At 33.7% G+C, this 21,042-nt stretch overlaps 2 protein-coding genes across 3 annotated transcripts; both read right to left on the bottom strand.

Annotated features, from left to right (window-relative positions):
- Window positions 1-2: 2 nt before the first annotated feature.
- Window positions 3-7,555, bottom strand: LOC111996906 (disease resistance protein RPV1). Its single transcript, XM_065776614.1, has 5 exons — window positions 6,949-7,555; window positions 5,073-6,180; window positions 4,208-4,627; window positions 1,698-3,314; window positions 3-1,205 (listed from the first exon to the last, which is right to left on the bottom strand). Exons 1-5 carry the CDS (start codon window positions 7,422-7,424, stop codon window positions 576-578), a joined length of 4,251 nt encoding a protein of 1,416 aa, XP_065632686.1. The 5' UTR covers window positions 7,425-7,555; the 3' UTR covers window positions 3-575.
- Window positions 7,556-15,304: 7,749 nt separating this feature from the next.
- On the bottom strand, window positions 15,305-19,331 carry LOC111997040 (5-formyltetrahydrofolate cyclo-ligase, mitochondrial). 2 transcript variants are annotated; one of them, XM_024029089.2, is made up of 8 exons: window positions 18,934-19,331; window positions 18,575-18,715; window positions 17,722-17,871; window positions 16,761-16,802; window positions 16,612-16,657; window positions 16,053-16,123; window positions 15,637-15,934; window positions 15,305-15,550 (listed from the first exon to the last, which is right to left on the bottom strand). In XM_024029089.2, exons 1-7 carry the CDS (start codon window positions 19,217-19,219, stop codon window positions 15,801-15,803), a joined length of 870 nt encoding a protein of 289 aa, XP_023884857.1. In that variant the 5' UTR covers window positions 19,220-19,331; the 3' UTR covers window positions 15,305-15,550; window positions 15,637-15,800. The 2 variants fall into 2 exon arrangements, with proteins under 2 accessions (XP_023884857.1, XP_023884848.1); XM_024029080.2 differs by having other exon boundaries at window positions 15,667-15,934.
- Window positions 19,332-21,042: the final 1,711 nt, after the last annotated feature.

Below are 21,042 nucleotides of genomic sequence, written 5' to 3'. Positions count from 1 at the left end.
TAAATTGTAAACTGCACCTCTAAAGTTTGGGGGGTCTTTAGATTTTACACCATGAAATTTCAAAATATAGATTTTGCCCTCTTAAGTTATATTACGTTTGCATTAGCAATATTTCCATCCATATTTTCTGTTAAGTGCCACATAAGTTTACCATGTGTATTTAGTTCATCCAATAAAATGATGTCATATCATCATTATAAAATGGCGTGGCATAATGAAAATGATGTGGCATCATCTTATTAAATGAAGTGAATTGTAAACATATGTCAAGTTTATGTGGTACTTAATGAAAGATGTGGACGGACTAGTTGTCAATGCAAATGAAGTATAACTTTAGGGTAAAATCTAAAATATGAAATTTCAAAGCATAAAATTCAAAATTCCCTAAACTTCGGAGCTGCTAAGGTTGTCATTTGCATAGTTGATTTTGAATTAAGATAAACAGGTACTCTAGAGACCGTCTCTGTTAACACCATATATGTGACCAACTCAACAGAAAGACAAAAGAAAGAACAATGAAAGCAGAAACATTAGGAAATTTGTCAAATGAAGTTGCTCCTTGCTGTTCCCTTCCTTCAATCTTTTCCACTTTTCAACATCAGGTTCTTGACAAAAAAACAGGGTGTACACAAAAATGTAGTCTCTTCCACTTTTTCCTCAACTTCACCAACGGATTTAGAGACACAATCTTCTTCTTCAAAAGTGTTGAAAAACGTTGCTAGTCTTTCTGATATGGATTGTTGGCTTTCATTCAATGATTCTTCATCTCCCTCGTAATCATCATCACCATCAAAAACCAAATAAATTCCCCAATTCTTAAGCTCAACACCCTTCATGATTGGTGGGGTTCTCGTTATCACTTGTATCTTATAACCATCTTTCAATGACCAAACAATTGGACGATCAGATGGGTATCGGCACAAGTGAATTTGATCTTCATTCGTCTTCGGTACTCCATTCAAGTTCAATGTTGTTTTGTATACATAACTATTTTGCTTGAGGATCTCTGCCTGGATGTCCACTATTGCAGGTAGACGATATCTAAGGTCATCTGATACTTGCTGATTGAGCGAGACAACAACACCTATAATAACACCATTGATCTCACGGTTTCTAAGGTTTGTAAATCTAACCTCCTTTTGAGAAAACCAACTCGGAATCTTGCTTCCAGGCATACTTAGATTGCGCATGTTCCTCAAAGAAACCTGCCAAAAAGAATCGAGCGTTCCAAAATTTTTTCTTTTTTGTTCTTATGAAAGCTTAATACAATAAGAAAAAAGTTTAGCTATAAAATTAATTGTAGTCTAAGACTACATCTTTACTCAAATATCTTTTTATTGAAGGTGAATATTGACAAATCCACAATTAGACTACATTTTCTTTTTATATCCTCTATGCTTACAAAATTTCTAGAAAAATAAAGGATTAATAGCTATGTCATCAAAAAATTGTTTAAATTACAAATTTTTGTAGTTTAAAATTATGCACAAAATATAATAAATAATATCCAATTGACACAAAATTTGGCATGTACATTAAGAGTATTAAAGAACATGTAATTCAAATATTAAATTTTCAAAATATGTAGTAACGTTTATTTTATTGAGTAAAATAGTAGCTTTAGGCTACAACTAATTTTGTAGCTAAATTTTGTCCATATAATACAACATTGTAAGAGAGACAGGGAGACAGAGTACCTTAGACAGTCTTCTCTTTACTATTGATGAGCACACATTGCAACCACTCATGTACAACCTTCTCAAGGACTTCAAGCATTCAAGGCCAGGAATGTCCACCACTTTCTCACAATTAGTAAGGTTCAGATCACTTAAGCTTTCCAAGTTTGAAAGATCAGATACACTTTCCAACGCGATACAATTTTCAACATTCACCTCTAGCAAACTTGAGGGCAGTGGAGGGAGAGACTTGAGCTCCTTACAATCGTGCAAGATAAGTTTTTTGAGGATGGACAGGCCCCTCAGGCTGGAGGGAAGGCTGTAAAAATTATTGTGGCCTAGATTCAAAAACTCCAGTGATGACAACATCTCAAAATCATCAGGAATTTTACCAGATATTTCCAGAGAACTGGCATCAAATTCACTCAGCAAGGACAGATTTGAGAAAGATGTTGGGAGTTCAAAAAATGTACGTTTCTCTATTGTACTGCAAATAACAGGAACTTCGGGTGTACTTTTATCAAGCAGTGCAACATGAGGTTTCTTTGCCATTTTCAATATCATTAAGCTTGAGAGCATCCCAAAGCTTTCACGTAAATGTGTCACAGCAGTTTCCTTCATTGACAAGTCTTGCAAGGACTTTAAGTTTCCAATTGAAGCTGGAAGTTTATACAGCTGTTTACATCCATCCAATCTTAACATAATAAGATTTTCCAACATTCCTATAGATTCTGGCATCTCACTAATATTAGCTTCAGATATGATCAAAGTAGTAAGTGTCCACATGCATCCAATTGATTTCGGTAATGATCTAAGAGATTCACATTTTTTCATTTCAAGCTTTTGAATTACTTTCAAGGCACCAATCTGTTCTGGCAGATCTATTATTGATGTCCCAACCATCTTAAGCTCAACAATAGAATCTAATCCTCCAATTGAATCAGGCAGTTTGCTAAGAAAATGATTCTCTCCAACTGATAAGTGCTTTAAATTTGATAGCGAGCCAATAGACCAAGGTAGTTCTTTGATTGCAGTACCATTGATGAAAAAACTGGACAATGATTTGAGATTGCCAATGGAGTCAGGAATTCTGTTTAGTGATTTACAACACATTAAACTTAGCTTCTCAAGGTTTTCCAAAGATCCAATGGAATCTGGTATTTCCTCTAATGAAGAATGATTAAGGGAGAGTTCTTTCAGAGAAAACAACTTTCCTATAAACTGGGGCAGCTGTTTAAAAAGTTTACAACCATTTAAACTAAGTTTTTCAAGCTTAGTAAGGCGGAACATAGATTCAGGAAGGGTCTCTATAGCAGTTTTATCAAGGAGAAGTTCTTTTAAAGATTTCATGCGGCCTATGCTCTCTGGCAACTCTTTCATTTTTAAGCAAAGTGAGAGGTTAAGGCTTTCAAGTTTTTTCAGGCCAGAGACATCACTTGGAAGTTCAATAAGGTTTGAACAATCTCTCATGTTCAAGTGAAGTAATGAACTCAAGCTCCCAACTGATTCATGAATCTTAGTCAGCTTATCACAACGCTCAAGAACAAGCTTTTCTAAGGCTCGATGTCCAGATAAATCTGGTATAGCAGCTAGATTATAGCAACCATGGAGATTCAAAACCATCAAGTTCTCAAGCACCTGGCAAACAACAAGTTTTCTTCTTTTAAATAGGAACTGTCGTCAGGATTTTCTATCAAAATGTAAAGCTGAACAAACCATAATTACTTTGGGAGCTTTCAGTGACTTTAAATAAAAAGAAAAGTAGGAGATAACCAAGGAAAGCCGGCCTAAACTTTAAAGTTATTGCTGTAGGTCAAGCTTCCTATTCTTGTAGTAATTTATATCTATATATATTTAAAAGCTGAAGCATAACAATTATTGTTGCTATACTCCAATTGAGCTACATCAACGTCCATGTCGTTGTCTTTTTTCTTTCCAATTTTTCTATTATTTTTTTTAGCATTTTTTTTTTAATATTTACACTTCTCCAACCTTTCTCCCCCCCTACCTTTTTATCTCCCCACTATCCACTACATTAATATCATTCTTCCTCTTTCCCTTCATCTTCCTTTATTTTTGTCTCTTCTTATTCACACCCTCTTACTATAAATTTGTTACTATCTCTTCCATTCTATACATAGTTTTCCCTCAAAAAAAAAAACATATTATATATATATATATTCTCTCTCTCTCAATTTTTGGTGGATTTTTTTTTTTCTTGCATCTCTACTTTAGGCTGATAATTTTTTATATTTTTTTAAACTCTACTTTGGGTTAATGCTATTTACAATAAATACCAAAACTTTTATTAAAAAATGAATATTTTCGTTAACTTTCCTTTTGAATTTCTGAGAAAAATTGCATGTTTTCATTTTGGTACGACAAAATTTATATTTATGATTTATGATTGTTCCTATGTTACATTTATGATTGTTCCTATAAGAATAATTCAGCTAAACCCTATCAAAAAATAATAATAATTCAGCTAAACAATAATGATAATTGCAATGGGAATTTTAATAAAAGCATACCTTGTTATTGTGCGAACCCCACAATTGTTCAATTTTGCTTTCTGATAAATCAAGTACAGCAACTTTGTGAGGACAAAAATCAGAAGGAAGACTTTTCATGGGGCAACCTTTCCATTGTAGCCACTTCAGTTCAACAGGAAGATATTTGAACTTCCCTTCCAAATTCACATAATTTATTTGGAGCAGCCTAAGATTATCCATGGTTTTAAGGGAATCGGTGAAAATTACAACCTCCATCTCTTTCTCTGCTTGATCTTCAATATAACGTTTATACCTTTCCTTTAAGTATGTGACTGCTGAGGTGAAATTGAGGTTTCTTTGAAGGTTATACCAAGAAATTGTATCACCACTTGGATCCTTGAGAGGTTTTCCTAATCTTTTCTCGAAGTCTAGGACAATGCCTTCTATACGTCGTGTTCCCTATTGTCAATGAAATGGAAAGTATTAAAGAATCAACAGTAGAGCCAAGCTAGAAGGAAACAATTAACATATTATTGAGCACCTAAAATTTTCATAGAAGATAGAATATTAATGGACTGAGAATTTATAAAAGGCTACTAAAAAGGTGGCAACTGGAATCCAACTTTTTATAAGGAGGAAGAACATTCAGTTTTTTTTTTTTTTTCCTGAAAGAACTTTATTGTAATGTTGGACAATGGAAATTAGACTGGAATTCCAGTAACCATCTTCTGCCTTTTATTTTCTTTCTTTTCTTTTCTTTTTTCCCCTTGTGGGTGCAGGGGACTGTAAAGACAGGTAACATGCAAATGGGCTTAGACACAGCATTGCCCGGCATGCACACATGAACCATAAAGGATAAGAAATAGAGGTTTCTTGATAAGAAATATCATACTATAATTGATACCTTTTTATCCCTAAAGACATTCATGATCTCATCACGATCCCAGAGTCTAGTTTTCAAGCCAGGATTCAGAAGGTTATTTTCTAGAACAATTTGTCTTCCCATGTCTCTAATTTGATCATGTATCCACAGATCATTGTCCCCAGTGAACTTAATGAGTGACTTTGCTGTGAGAACTGAGACTACTATCTCGGCATTAAATCCACAACCCCTCAATATGTCAATTGCATCTTCTCTCTTCATTCTCATTTTAACAAATAAACATGCAATATCTAGGAATATACACTTCTCTTGTTCATCTAATCCATTAAAACTTATCATCAACACATCCTGAAGATGGCGGGGACGAATCTGTTTTAATTTCTGTAGAGCATCTTCCCATTCTTCTAATCTCCTCTTATCAAACAGAAAAGAACCAAATACTTCCAGAGCCAATGGTAACCCTCCTGTAAGAGACACAATTTGCTCGGACAGATCCAAAAAAATGCCTGTGGGTTTCTCTCTTCTTAGTGCATGGTAACTAAAAAGTTGTAGTGACTCAGACAAATCCAACTCTCTCACCTCGTAGAACTCAGTCACAAGATGCTTGGATAATACTTCAATGTCTCTTGTAGTAATAATAATTCGACTTCCTTCATAAAACCATTCTCTGTTACCAATTAGAGCATTTAGTTGGTTTATATTATCGACATCATCCAAAACAACAAGAACTTGCTTCTCATTTACTATTCCTTTGATGGCTGCAGTACCAGCATCAACCTCCCTTATAGTAAGCACCTTACTAGATGAAAGATCATTAATAAGTTGATTTTGAAGAGATACTAAACCATTATCTTGAGCTGAAATTTCTCTAACATTTGAAATGAAACACCGGTGCTCAAAGTGACCAACAACTCTATTATAGAGAGCCTTAGCCAGGGTTGTCTTGCCAACCCCACCCATCCCATAAAATCCCAGAATTCGGATGCCATTAGATTTAATATCTAACAATTTCAACAGTTTTTCAACACGAGAGTCAAGTCCAACAGTGTATGCAGCCACACCCACCGGAGTTTTGCTCAATTCAATCAAAACCGTTTTGACCAAATTTTTAACCAATAGTTCATCTTCGCTGTCAATAAACACGATTACTGCATCAGAATATAAAAGGCCACAGGGATGAGAATAATTTAACATTTCAAATAGCAATAGAAGGGACTTTAATGAATTGTGTATCTTGTTTCCAGAGCACAAAATGGAGCAGAGAGAATACTAAATGTTGGACATTAGTATAATGAAAAAGTAAGCCAATAAAGAAAAAACAAAAAACAAAACATGTAACTTTCTTAATGGTCTTTTCTCAAAAAATAAATAAATAAATAACTTTCTTAATGGTCGAGCTATAATTTATTATAAAGAAAAAAGTAAACTCTTGGCTTCTTGAGAAGTCATAAACAAAGAGAGAAACCCCAATTGCAATCTTAAAATTCAAATTGAATGAAAAATATATTAAAATCACAACTACCTTGAATATTTTATATACCAAATCCCAAGTTGCCCAATAAAATATTAAAATCTGCCTAAGTTTTCAACTCATGAACAATCACCACCGAACTCACTAAACTAACACCGGGCAATTCTTAGGTGGTCCCGGAGCAGTGCTCCGGGCTCTCACAAAGGGTGTCGGCTTATGGCCAAGCAGTGTTCCGGGTTCTCACAGAGCACTGCTCCGAGACTACCTAAGTTTTTTCCAACACCATATTATTCTACTTTATGCCTCTGCAATTACTCAATCACAAATCTAAATCTAGTTCCACCGTATTTGTATAATCCATCTCTATAATACGCTAAAAAAAAATCAAACAAAAAACAAAACAAAATAAACAAAAAACCACTTTACCGATTGGTGAAACCAGCAATTTCACCGGCTTTTTTCATAGCATTCCTCCACTGTTCAATCTTGTCTTTCCCAAACCTCCCTTCATGGTTCCTAAAATGTTCTTCAAAAGGTCCTGTCTGTCTCCGAACATCCGAGGGGTCGACTCCGTAGAACACGGGGAGTATGAGCCTCCGGCACTCGCATATTTTCGCGAGTTCCTCGAGGCACCACCGTGACGACGCGTAGTTTGGGGAGATGATGACGATGGAAGCAGCAGAGTCCTCGATGGCCTCGAGCAGACTTGAAGCGATCACGTCCCCACGGCGTAACCCTTCGTCGTCGCGGAAGACTCGGATGTCGAGCTTGGTGAGCGCGTTGTAGAGAGTGTTGGTGATGGTGTGGCGTGTGTCTTCGCCTCTGAAGCTCAGGAACACGTCCCATAGGACCCTGAAAGCTCCTGGAGTTGATGGAGTGGAGACGGCGTTGCTGTTCTCCATTTCAGCTGGCTGTACAGTTCCAAGTTCTTTACTTTTTCAGGGTACTTCTTTAAAAGATTTTGTTAACTTGGAAGTTGGACATACCCGCCAGCTAAAAACTGAGTCATTATTGAGTACAGTCATTACAGCGAACTCCCTTCAATTTTTATTTTCTTCCCATTAATTATACGTTGCTTGGAAGTTGGACATAGAAGGACACTTAAGGTAATCCGGAACCATTTATTTTTGTTAAAATTAAGAAAAATTTGATGAAAGAATGTAGAAAAAAAAAAAAAAGCTAAAAGCTAATTCTTGGAGCAATAAGACCCACTTAATAGTACAATGAGACCCTTAGAAGTAAAAATAAACTAAAAAGTAAAATAAATTAATTTTTTCTCAAATCCCAACACACAACCTTAATAGAACTCAAACCAACTATTCTTGGACTCGCAAGTATGATAGATCACAAAAAACTTCTTATTATTAGGCCACCTCTCCATATTGTATATGTAGCTCCCTTCTTTCGCATAATAGGGTTTAAGAATTTGTAGCTCAACTGTCACATATAATCAAAATAAAATGACAAAATTTGGCTATAAAATTGGTTGTGGCATAAAACTACAATTTCACTCTATATTTTCTTATTAGATGTGAATCTTAAAATTTTCACTATTAGATTATATTTTCTTCTTATATCTTTCATGATCACAAAATTTCTAGAAAATAAAAAATCAGTAACAATATCATTAATCAATTGTTTAAATGGCAAGTTTTTGTAATATAAAATTATACATAAAAAATAAGTTTATGAATCATAGTGAATAACATGTGATTGGCTCGAAATTTGATATATATGTTAAGAATGTAAAGAACATGCAATCCAACGGATAAATTTTCAAAATATATAGCAATGTTAATTTTTTTAAATGAAGTTGTAGACTTAGATTACAACTAATTTTGTAGCCAAATTTTGTCCAAAATAAAATTCACAAAAGACAATTAACCCACTTCATTTATGTATGAAAATATATTTTTGATACATTGATAATTGGATGTGGGGAAATTTAAGCTTAGATATCTCTGTTGAAAATACTAAGAAGTGTCAGTTGAGCTACAAAACTCTTGACATATATACATGTGAATTTAATGCATATATTTTATTGAATTCAATATGTTTTTTTTCCTGAAGAAAAAAATCTATAATAATTTTTTTAAAAAAATTTACTTGATTCTTAATGATGGTTTTTAAGAATATTCAATTCGTAATTTCAATCATGTAGTAGAATTTAATTCTCTTAGAAAATATAATATTATTTTTATTATATTGATCAATACAACTATGAGGTTGAATTTAATTGGAGAACTTATGGTACAACTGTACCTAAGTTCTACTCCATCTCAATTTCCTGATTAATCTAATCTTGTTAGTAGGTGCAAAGACTTCAGATTCCATCCCAAAAAAAGAAAAAAAAAGTGAAAAAAGAGTTTAGTATCAAATCTGTAAGGCATACCAAAGTTACAACTTTGATGTGCTTGGTTGTGATCTCAAATTTGAGCTCCATCGACTCTTGAAGTTTTAAATGCACATCAACAAGATATTCCTCGCATAATGTGTCATAGTTTGCCCTACTAATTAGTAATCCTCTTTTCACTTTTTGCCTTTTTTTTATTAGTAATCTTATGTGTTATGTCCCACTTTTTATGTTTCACTTTATACTTTACTAATTAAGAAAATATATGATAAATTGTGATTAGTGGAATATAAAGTGGAACACAAAAAATAACATATAATACATGTATTCCTTAGCCAAGATATCAATTCTTCTTGAACTTTGCACTTTTATCCTATTGCTGCTCTAGAAGTTACATTACTTATCATAAAGAATAAATTCTTGCTAAGATTGATGGGAAGCTCGTTGGATGAAGAAATGGTTTTAATAAGATTCCATACCGCTTCTTTTCTTGTTAATCTAAAAAGAGTTGATCCATGTTTCTTGCATAGTCAACTATCCTTCCATTTTTATTTTATTTTATTGAAAATTGAGATAATCCATTTTAATTAAAATTTTATTTCTTGGATCTAACAATGTACCCACATCATTTATAATTTGAAATAACGTGATATTAGATGCACATTTAAATTTGTAACATTTTGTGACATTTAATTTGAACCTGCTCTTAGTGGGTGAGATAACATCTCCATCATGCAAACCATTGGACCACACGCATTTGGTTGTAGGGGTAACAAAATCTGACACGACTTGCGAACCTGACACAACTAACCGGTTTACAAACAAGTCATGAGTTCAAGCTAAAAAAATTCGGGTCATATTCGAGTTGACATAGCTGGCCTGTTTAATAAACGGTTCGTGTTCATATTCAACATGCAAACCCATTTAGCTCATAAAGGTTTTAACTTTTGTTAATATTATTTTGTTATTATTGCTTAATTTATGGTTATAATTATATATTTATTATTATATTTATGGTTGTAATTGTATTTTAATTTTAGATATATGAGAATTGATAACAAGTTATTCAAGTCAAGTATGACTTTATAAATGGGTCATATGTATTGACATTTACATCACTTATTAATTAAATGGGTTAAACATGTTGTGTCGAGTCGACCTATTTATTAAACAGGTCGTATTACGGTTGATAATTCTTGACACATTTACTAAACAGGTTGGGTTCTAGTCAACCAATATAGCCGAGTACTCATTACTCGACATGACACAAACTCGTCATGTGAACATGATTTGCCACCCCTATCTAGTTGGTCAAGAATGAAACATTATTAAATATAAAGACAATTTAAGTACCAAATCTATTAAAAAATCAAAATGACACATCACGATTTGACCTCTATTGAACTTTGATCCGACCTCAAAAACCTTAAACCTTAAATGACACACATCATAGTTCTTTGAACGGTCTAGGTTTCAAAATCATGCTCTTAGCTTGCATTTTATGATTTTTAAAGGGACAGTGGCATACTTGTAAGTAAAAGCATTACATTTCAAATCCTCATAACAACTTCCTCTTTCTCTTCGCTTGGTTATAAAGGTGTGCATGGGTCGAGTTGAGTCAGGTTAAGGGGATTTTTTGACCCAACCCATCATGGTGGGTCAAAAAAAATTCAACCCAACTCAACCCAACCCACATGAGTCGGGTTGAACCCATGGGTTGAACAAATTTATTATTATTATTATTATTAAATTGAGTAAAAAAAATATATATAAATATATTAAAAAAACTCAAAGATTAGTATCAATATAACTCCTTAAAGGCAAACAAAACTAATAACTAAACAACAATAGTAATTTACTAGGGTTTGTGTGAAAATTCAAGGAGAGTTAGAAAGCTCCTCGGACTGTGCCGAGGACAAACTTTCTTAGATAATCTCAGTTCGTCTATGTATGATGGATATGACCATCATATTGACTGTTGTCCACGCTCTAAAGTCCAGTTTGTTGTCCCACTCTCTACAATTCATTGTATTAGGCTAGTTGGATTTGAGTCCACTCGTCCAGCAAGAGAAGCGCTCAGATCCAGTCCCTACAGATTTAAAATAGAAAAATCCATTACATGTGTCTGTTTGACTAGAGCTTTTAAGCTTAACTTTTAGCTTTGAATTTTTATATACAGCTTTTTAAACCTTATTTTTTCTTACTTTTTCGAAGTACAAATATACTTTAGTATGCTTTTAGCAAAAACTAAATAAATTGTTCATAAACGGATGTCTCACATTACTGTGGCTAATGAAGGAGCCATATACTGCGCCCTTACCTTGCATGGTTTTGTCTTGCCCCATCTTTGCCCTTTAAGGCCCCGCCCCACCCCGTAAAACTCTTATTTTTGTTAATTTTCCCCACAACTATTAATTTTTTTTTAATAAAACCTGTTTCATAAATAAAAATATACTTGAAATTACAAATAAATTTATTCCATCAAATCAAACTAAGTTTTAGGAAAAACTGAATAATATTATTCAAGTTTTTAACAAGACAATATCACAATAAAAAGAAAAATCTCATAGTATAAAAAATAACAAAATAGAGGTAGAGAGCCACGTTGGTTAAAATAAAATAAGCTAATATTGATATGTTATAATTATAACTTTTATCAACGCGGGGTGGGTACGGTGGGTCTAAAAGACTAAACTCATTTCCACTCCGCCCCATGGTATAGGGCTAAAATCTAGCCCCATTCCCGCCCACCACCATTGCAAGGTGAGGAAAACTCGCGCAGGAAAAACAAGGAGGGGCGGGTCAAGCGAGTTAGGGCAAAATTGCCAAATTGTAATGTTAGGCTAATTGCTAGGTGATTTGTATTGAATGGGGAGGGGAAAAGTTTGGTATTAGGTTTTAATTTTTTTTATCACTTCAAAAAATAATAATAATAAAATAAATTTTTGGTATTTTGGAATTGGGATCACATCCAAAATTTTTTTTTTTTTATTCTTTTTAATATACTAAATGAGTTTTTAAAATCCTAATAGAATCTAATCTTTAAAAAATATTGTTATAATTGACCCCATTAATTTTTTTTCCTGCCAATAGGTGCAAGTGTAAAAATGTTCCAAATCTCTTTAGTGCCGGTTTGGATAGCTAGTAAAGTTGCGTTGCGTTTCACTTGTTGCGTTTTTTTTTTTGGCCGGCTTTTCTGACTTTGGGGAACAAAATTTACTGTGCATGAACAGTGCGTGCACTGTTTACGCACTGTTTATGATGTATTAAAAAATATTAAAAATAGGTCCCACGATACTATTCATACATTTAAAAATTATTTTGCTACAGTGTTTTCAGCAACAATCAGTTTTCAGCAACTTTCAGTAACAATAAGTTGTATTCAAATGGACCCTTAATGTTTTATTCGTACTTTTTTATTTTTAAATTTCAGTGGATGTAATTGCACCCACGCCCATGTGTATGTGACTACTCACAATCGTGGTTAAAAACACTTATTTCATTTCTGTTACTACACAGAAGTTTGATGTAAGAGAGATAATGATTAGGTGAACGTGGATTTTTTTTTTAATGACTTCAATTTGAACGAGAGGCTAATTCTCAAATTCAAAACCGTGACATGCCGCTTTGGCATAATCAAGATTTTTAAGAGGCAACTTGGCAATAAACAGTTAGGATATAAGTTAAATTTCTGAACAGGTTGTTGCTTCAATTTTCTGAGAAGTGATTTTGATGTAATTGCAATAAAATATCTGACTATTTATATACCATCTAAAAGCTTAAGCAGTTAAGCTAGTATTTATTATCATCACGTTCTTATTGAGCCACATTTGCATAACATTTTGGTTTATTTTAGTCTATTTTGATCTATTTCAGTCCACTTCAGTAAATTTCGATTCATTCAAACCACTTCAGTATATTTTAGTCCATTCGGTCCACGTAAATGATGCTTTGGGAGGAGATGTTTGTGTAAAAAGAGGACCTACTTTATTGGCAATTATTTCATATTCTTAGCATAATGTTGGTAAGTTTTTGATAAAATTACATTTTTTATGTTATTAAAGTTTTATTTATTTTCTAATATAAGTGATGGATTTACTTATATTTAGTTCATTTCTAGGACATTCAATACTTATGATGCTGAACTGTTTGTAAGGAACCCTAGAAACAAATTTTAACCACACATTACATTATTTACAAAATATCTCGCTTTATAAAATAATTTAATGTAAAATGCATTATATTTCCTTAAAAAAATTACTAAATTTAAAAAGCTTTCCAATAACAAATATAAATAGCTTAATTTTGAAAATCTAATATATTGTATCAATTATACTTTATTAGAAAATAATCACATTATTTTAAGGAGGGTCTGAGACTAACACTAATAAGTCTCATCTACTATTTTCATTTTTCACTTAACAAAAAAAAAACTGTCAAATTTTTTCGTGCATCACATGAGTCTGCAACTAGTTCCTTATAAATGCCTACTGCATGCACATTTTATACATTACTCATGCATTAAGAATCTAAAAGATACAAGTCAGATANCTAGGACATTCAATACTTATGATGCTGTACTGTTTGTAAGGAACCCTAGAAACAAATTTTAACCACACATTACATTATTTACAAAATATCTCGCTTTATAAAATAATTTAATGTAAAATGCATTATATTTCCTTAAAAAAATTACTAAATTTAAAAAGCTTTCCAATAACAAATATAAATAGCTTAATTTTGAAAATCTAATATATTGTATCAATTATACTTTATTAGAAAATAATCACATTATTTTAAGGAGGGTCTGAGACTAACACTAATAAGTCTCATCTACTATTTTCATTTTTCACTTAACAAAAAAAAACTGTCAAATTTTTTCGTGCATCACATGAGTCTGCAACTAGTTCCTTATAAATGCCTACTGCATGCACATTTTATACATTACTCATGCATTAAGAATCTAAAAGATACAAGTCAGATCATACAACATTTCATACCAATAAAAATTTCATTTTAGTTTTGTTAGTTAAATTTTCCTTAGCCAAGTAGGGGTGTGCAGCCAACTCGCCAACCCACCAAAACCGACCTGACCTAACTTAACTTGCTGGGTTGGGTCGGTTTTAGGGCTTGGTGAGTTGGGTTGGGCTACAAAATGTTTTTTGATAGCGGGTCAGATTGGGTTTGTGTCATAAAATTCCAAGCCCAACCCAACCCATCCATATATTTAATATATATATATATATATTTATAATATATTATATAATTAATAATAATTTTTAAAATAACTAGCTCTTCCTATCTTATATAAAAGCCAATTAGAGCCTCCCCTCCCCCCCCCCTTTTGATCAGTTTCTCCCTATTATATATAGTTCTCCTCCAACGATCTTTTTCTTCCACTTGTTGATCATCCATGCCTCCCTCTGACTACCCGTCCCATCAGCCACCTTACCAAACCTCTTGTGAGTTGCAGCAACTAAGGCAACACTGTTCAAGGATCATATCTCCATTAATGTGGCCAGAACATTAGTTGTGCGCATTTAATGTGGAGGTGATAGTTCTTCTTAGAATTGCTCCTCCACCACGCTTCCATGAATGACCCCTCATATTTATCTTTTTCCTGAAGTGCTTCGGGAAGCCGCCTTTGGAGGCGTGCTGCCCTTCCTTTCTGTGGTCTCGGATGTCCAAGAACAGGATCGTCCTCGGCGATACCCCTTGGCCACTTGGGCTTTCTATACTCATTCTCGGACGATTCTTCATCCTCGGCGTGGGCCTTGGGCTTAATATGAAGTGGGCTGGGATCGTCGGATTCTTGGGCCCTTCAAAATCAATTACAAATTCCTTAATCCTTATTAGGACTGATAAAAGACTTTAGTAATTATTATGTTAATTGGAATCCACATGTACTTGTATTTTCTATTTTCATATATTCGTGATTTTTTCATTGGTTCTCCCAGATTATGTGGGGAATACTATATTGTCAATGCCATAGTGCGTGGTATATATGCTTTCTTTGCCATCTATCCTGCGGTTAGTCGAATTTGCATTTAGCCTTAAGCATACAGTTATGGATTATATGAATAGAACACCAATAATAAGGCATCAAAGTATCAGTTCAACCTTTACTTTATTAAGCATCAGCCTTTACTTGAGGCATAACGTGCATTCATCTTATTAGTTCAACCTTTACTTTAGTAAGCATCATCCTCGAAAAATAAACAATTGAGACAAATAAGAATGGTCTTACTCGAGTGAAGGCCCAGTAACAAGATCGATTTTACAGGTACGAATTAAAACCTTATCCTTGGTGCATTTTGTCAGTAAAATTCACCGATCATACAGACATTTTTGTTTTGATAATCACTGATCATATGGACATGTTAGCCAGTGATAATTTATCAACTTAGTAGTAGTAAAAAAAAATGTTAATTAAGCAAAGTATGACTTTGGATAGAATAGAATAATAGAAAAAAAAAATACATGTGGCTGATCATGATTAGTCTACTGAGAAGTCATAGTCGACTCCAAAATTTTGGGACTAGAATTTGTTTGTTGTTATATCAAAGCAGTCAAACATATACTGTCAAGCTGCAAAAGGATTCAATCTAATTTAAGATGGTTATACAACTTTAAGCAAAAGCAAGAGAAATGCCCTGATCCATATTACTTTCAATCCTGCAAACAAACATTGAAGACTATTAATCATTTCAGTCTACTCTTATTCCATTGCTAATGCAAATTAAAGGCAAATGAAAGGAGACCTGTTTTCAGCTAAAAAAAGGGAAGGAGACCTGTAAATTGCCAGGCAGCTGTCGTACTAATTTGAAGATGCAGCGGATTTAGATTCTTAGAAATCACTTCCATGCTTCAATTTAAATGAAGGCAAACTTTTATCACGTAGAGAAGAAAAGAAAGATTCTTTACATTAACCCCTGTCCAAAGCAGCTGGGCTTATAGGAATGAAACCAGCTGGGGACACTAGAGCATCCACTGGAACATCATTGGAAGTGACAGCTATGGCTCCTTCATCCACAATCTGCAGAGAATATGATAGTGCAACTGCAACCAAATAACAATCAAGCATGCCTCAATAAAAAGACAAACAAATCCATCTTAACGGTGTAGCTACATAGTTACGAGGGAATTATTCAAACAATCAACAGCAGTGGGCATTTACCGAGGAGGGGCTGCTTCCATTTCTGCTGCATTGCAAGCTCTTGGTACTTCTTCAGGAACAAATCATAGTAGCTTTCAAATTTGACAATGCATTGAAGTAAGAATGTAAGATACAAAACTAGACCAAATATTTATATATATGCAACAGAGTGCCTGTATGGTCAGGTCTCTATTCCTAGACCCTTAATGTGTTTGGGGGTTCAACACTTTCGCATTGATTATATCATCCATATTTCCATTCTGATTTTCTCTTTTTGGTCAAACTAATCATATTTGAGTCCATTGCTCAAAGATTATAGACGAATAAAGCACCAAAAGTGACGGAAAGTACTGGCAAGCAGTGTCGTTGAGATGGCTGTAACTTTTGTCGAACTAGTTCTTCGCAAGTTTATTAATAGCAATTTAAGTGAAATATATTCTTAATCAATGTTAAAACATAAAACTAACAAACAAAAATCAACAAAGCTGATATAGAGGGTTTTAGTGGCCACGGCCTCCAATATTATGACTGCTAACTAATAATAAAATCACTAAACATAAAAAGAGACATATCAACCTACCCCCCACTACGGCCCAAACGTCTTCCAGATCTGTCAAATGCAAGCCCTGGCAGAATAAGAAGTGAAATGAGACAAAAGAAATATATTAGAGGCCTCCCTATGCATCTATTACTGGTAGGCAACCAAGAGAAAGAGTGAAAAAGAATGACCAGGTAAGATGAACAAATCAACTGGATTGCTTGCCTCCATAACTGCAACAAATATTTCACTCTGATAATTAACAGCTTTTACCAACCACACCAAAAATGAATTATCAACTTCAGGAAGAAGCTACAGTTTAATTATATCATGGCAAAGAAGAATGGCCCCACATTGTCAAAATTTTTGAAAGATATCTTAGAGAGAGAGAGAGAGAGAATGTAAAATTCTCTCTCTCTCTCTCTCTCTCTCATGATGGCATCATCAACCTCCTTAAATGTAAACTAATCTGGCAACGGAGTACCAGAGAATTGATATTTAAAAAGAAAATCTTGGTCTTTTGCTGAATGATTAAGTAATCTAATTTCTCAAAGCAAAATTACATGTCTGATTGATGATCAACATGGAAAGCTGAAAACCCACCTATTTAGTCTTGAAAAATTACTAATACATATTGTAAAAACAGTTCTCAATGCAACTGAAGGCTTCTGACTATTGAGCTTCATACCAATACAGAATTGGCCCACTATATCTAATATGTGGCGAACCCTGCATGACTTCGAATGTGTAAATCCAACATTTTTACATTGTAAGTGCTGCACCCGTGTCAGGATACTGATCCCTCTACATGAGGAAATTTAAGCAGAACCATGATCCCTCTGATGGTGTCATACCAGAAATCTATTTGCACCACATGTCAACTGATGAGTTTTAAACGAAAATTTATTACCGGGTCCAAGTTGCCCTGTCATATTTGTGTACAACAGGAAACAAAGAAAGCTCAAAGGACATACTAGCATTAAGCATCAGTAATGCAAATAGATTCACACAAGTGACCCATGTAGAGTGATGAAGATTAGGAAATGATGAGCAACAAGAACAAATATTAAAGCTAATTTTCTTTTTTTGAAGGTAAAGTGAATTTTTGCATTGGGTACAAGAAAATAGATTAGCAAAGATCGAACATGGTACCATCTTCACGTTGTTTCCCATCACAATCTACTAGAGATGGTTCCAAAATGTTCATCGAATTTATAATCAGATCAGCAACACTCGAAATCTTTAGCATTCTCATGTTGCTATTCCTGTCCTCCACACGAGGAACATAAAGCTTTTTCTGTTCTGCAAATTACCCTTTTTAAGTTAAAAATCCACTGTAAAAATCTCTAAAAGTGTAACAAATAACAACACATACATGCAATGTCCATATGTAACATAGAATATGAACTAAGAGCTTGAACACTACTTGCCTACTGTAATATGAAATCCAATGCAAGATCATCTTACTAACTAGAGAAAATTGTGTTTCAATCATTTTGGCCAAATCATGATATCTAGTGTAAATTTCTAAACGATTATTCATTAGATTTTGCTTTAGAATACTTTAAAAAAAAAAAAAAAAAGTCTTTATAATACTGTCTATATGAGTTTGAGGGTTGTTAGAATACAATCCCAATAGGCTAAGCCCATTGTACTATTGTACTTCACTTATTTATTCTTGTACTATACTTGTTTTTTCCTGCTTATATAAAGACAGCCCTTTCAATATATAACAATAACAACAACAAAACCTTAGTCATCATTAATTCTCAATAGTGTTAGCCACATGTATTTTTTTCCTCCATTCTATTATATCTGAAATCATAGTTTTTGTTACTTCCTTAATTGACAAGTCATTTTTAACTACTTCTACTATTTTTGGACTTTCTTCTACCTTTTCTCATTTCCTCAACTTGAATCAACTCAGCATTAATCTCATGTGCCAAAATGTCAATGACAGAAAAAGAAAAAGAAACAAAAAATCATTGCAAAACCGAAAACGCACCTTGGGTTGGTTTGGATAAAACTTGTGACACAATTCTTGATGTGTCAACCTCTCTTAAAGCAGCACAGCTAATATAAGCACATAAACTCTTACTAGCCTTAAACCATGGAGCTTCTAGTACAATACTCTGAATTGCATTATCTGAAAATGAAAAACCAAACGTAAATGCTACGTTGTTCTAGTTTACAAATTCCACACATAAAAAAAAAAAAAAACGTATTCAAATGTGTTGTGCCCACACTTTAGCACACGGGCATTTTCTTACTGTCACGTCGCGTAGAGCAATAAAATAAAATACTCACTGAGGCAAAAATACAAACAGTTTAAAGTCAATTGGATATATTCGAAGTTTTTCGGACCTTCTTCGGATCTCCGGATTGGGTCCATATTCTTGAGGTCCTTGCGTAATTTGGATCGGAGCGAGTGCTTTCGCTGAAATATTGCGTCGACCTCGTGAGGATCGTCGTTATTGGTGGTCATGGTTACGAAGGAGCGGTTGGGTTCGGGTACGAGGCGTACGTTAGTGGGGTGCGATGAGAAAGGCGTGGGTGGCGATGCTAACGTGCGCGCCTGGGTGAGCATCACCACCTGCTTTGCACTGCTTATCATTTGCCTACCTGCCCTTGCTGTATAGTGACAAAACATTGCTTTGCGCCGTTTGCGAGTTTCGGTTGGGATTTGTTTTGCCGGGCGCTAACGGATTTTCCTTTGATAAGATATGGACATAATTAATGAATTTTTTAATGTTTTGAAAAGTGCACGTTTTAGAAAAAAATTTTAAAAATATATTATAGTTTGCTTTATCTTTTTTAAGGATCTTTTGAAATCTGATTATTTTGTTAAAATTAAAAATTTTTTGTTGAAAGTATTGTAAATAAAAGTCAAAGTTAGCTGAAATAGTATAATAAGACCCATGAATAATATCAAAAAGTGCAGTGAGACTCATGAATAGTAACAAAACTAAGTTGAATTGTAAAATAAGTTGACAAAAATAATTTTTGCCAATCGAACACTTATTCTCACAAATTTTACATGCATGTAAGATTTTTTTTTTTTTTTTAATAAAAATGGTCTCATGCGTTTGATCATTGACTTGGCCCACTTAAACCTGCAATTGATGGCGTGGGGCACCTCTGGATATTCGTGTTGTGGCATAGCATTTTTGCGAAGCGCATAACTCGAACCCGGCAACTCCTAAACTTGCAAATATGACCAAGTCCAAGACTCCTGCTAATGCGCCACGCCCCTAAGGGGGCATGCATGTGAGATTGTTGGTTTAGAAGTTAGAACATCATTAATTTGAGAAAAAAAAAAACTATCAAATTTATCGGGTAATATCAATAGCATCATCCTAGATTTTAAGTTTTAAATATTTATGATCCTTCAAATTTATGTAATTAAGATTGTTCTATAAGTGGAGGGACCAGAATCGAGATCAATGGTCAAAAACCAACACGGGATGGAAATTAGTTCGAATGCTTGAGGTTAGAGCATCCAAGCCATTCAACAAGATAGTCAAGTCGGCCATAGAAAATGAACTATGCCTAAACAAGCCTAAAATTTGATTTGCATCAATACTACTTCCAACTACTTCTCTAACCAATTGATGGGCTTGAGGGAATTTGATTGGGCATGGGACAAATCAAGAGAAGAACAATTTTCAAGGATCATGGAACAGAAGCAATTCAATAGTACAAGACTAGTATAAATAGAGGCCTAGCCTTGGAAAGGTATACAATTCTTCCAACGAAATACTCCATAGTTTGTAGTTGGTACACTATTATCCGACTAAAACATCAAAAAATAACTAGATAGTTCGACTCTATTCACAAGAGATTGTGGTAAGTGAAATAATAATGCAAATACCACAACAAAGTCTACAATTTTTATCATAACTTACTTACATGACAAGTTATGAGTGATAGAGTTGTAGATCCACAACATGGACCCACCATTTTACTTTACTACTCACAACTCACCATGCAACAAAATTGTGGTAAAGTCATGAGTTTTGTTGTGGTGCTAGCATCATTCAGAAATATCATACCTTGTGTTCAATTCCTTCATGCATGACCTCTACTCGGCAATGACCTTCTTAACCAAGGAAAATCCTACCACAGACCAAATGTTATCAGAATTCCAACTTTTAGGTTCCATTTGGTTAGATGATGAAAAAGTAAGAAGATAAAAAATATGAAAGGAGTAAAAAAGTGGAAGAATATAAAAAAATTTAATTTTCTCTTGTGGTATTTGGTTATGAGTGGAAAATTAGAGGAATGGAAAACTGTTTTTTATTTGGTTAAGAAGAAAAATGAGATAATAGAAAATGTAGATTATATAAATTTACTCATACTCCTATTAGATAAAAATAATAAAAAAGGTAACACATTATTTCTTTTGTTAAAAATTTATGTATGGATGGGCACTTCATTATATTAAAAAAATGGCACAAGAAGTCAAAACAAATA

This window comes from Quercus suber, unplaced genomic scaffold (genome assembly GCF_002906115.3).
Source record: "Quercus suber isolate HL8 unplaced genomic scaffold, Cork oak 2.0 scaffold_137, whole genome shotgun sequence".
NCBI classification, from domain to species: Eukaryota; Viridiplantae; Streptophyta; class Magnoliopsida; order Fagales; family Fagaceae; genus Quercus; species Quercus suber.
Note: the sequence above shows the minus strand (reverse complement) of the source record. Positions and strands in the feature narration are given on the sequence as shown.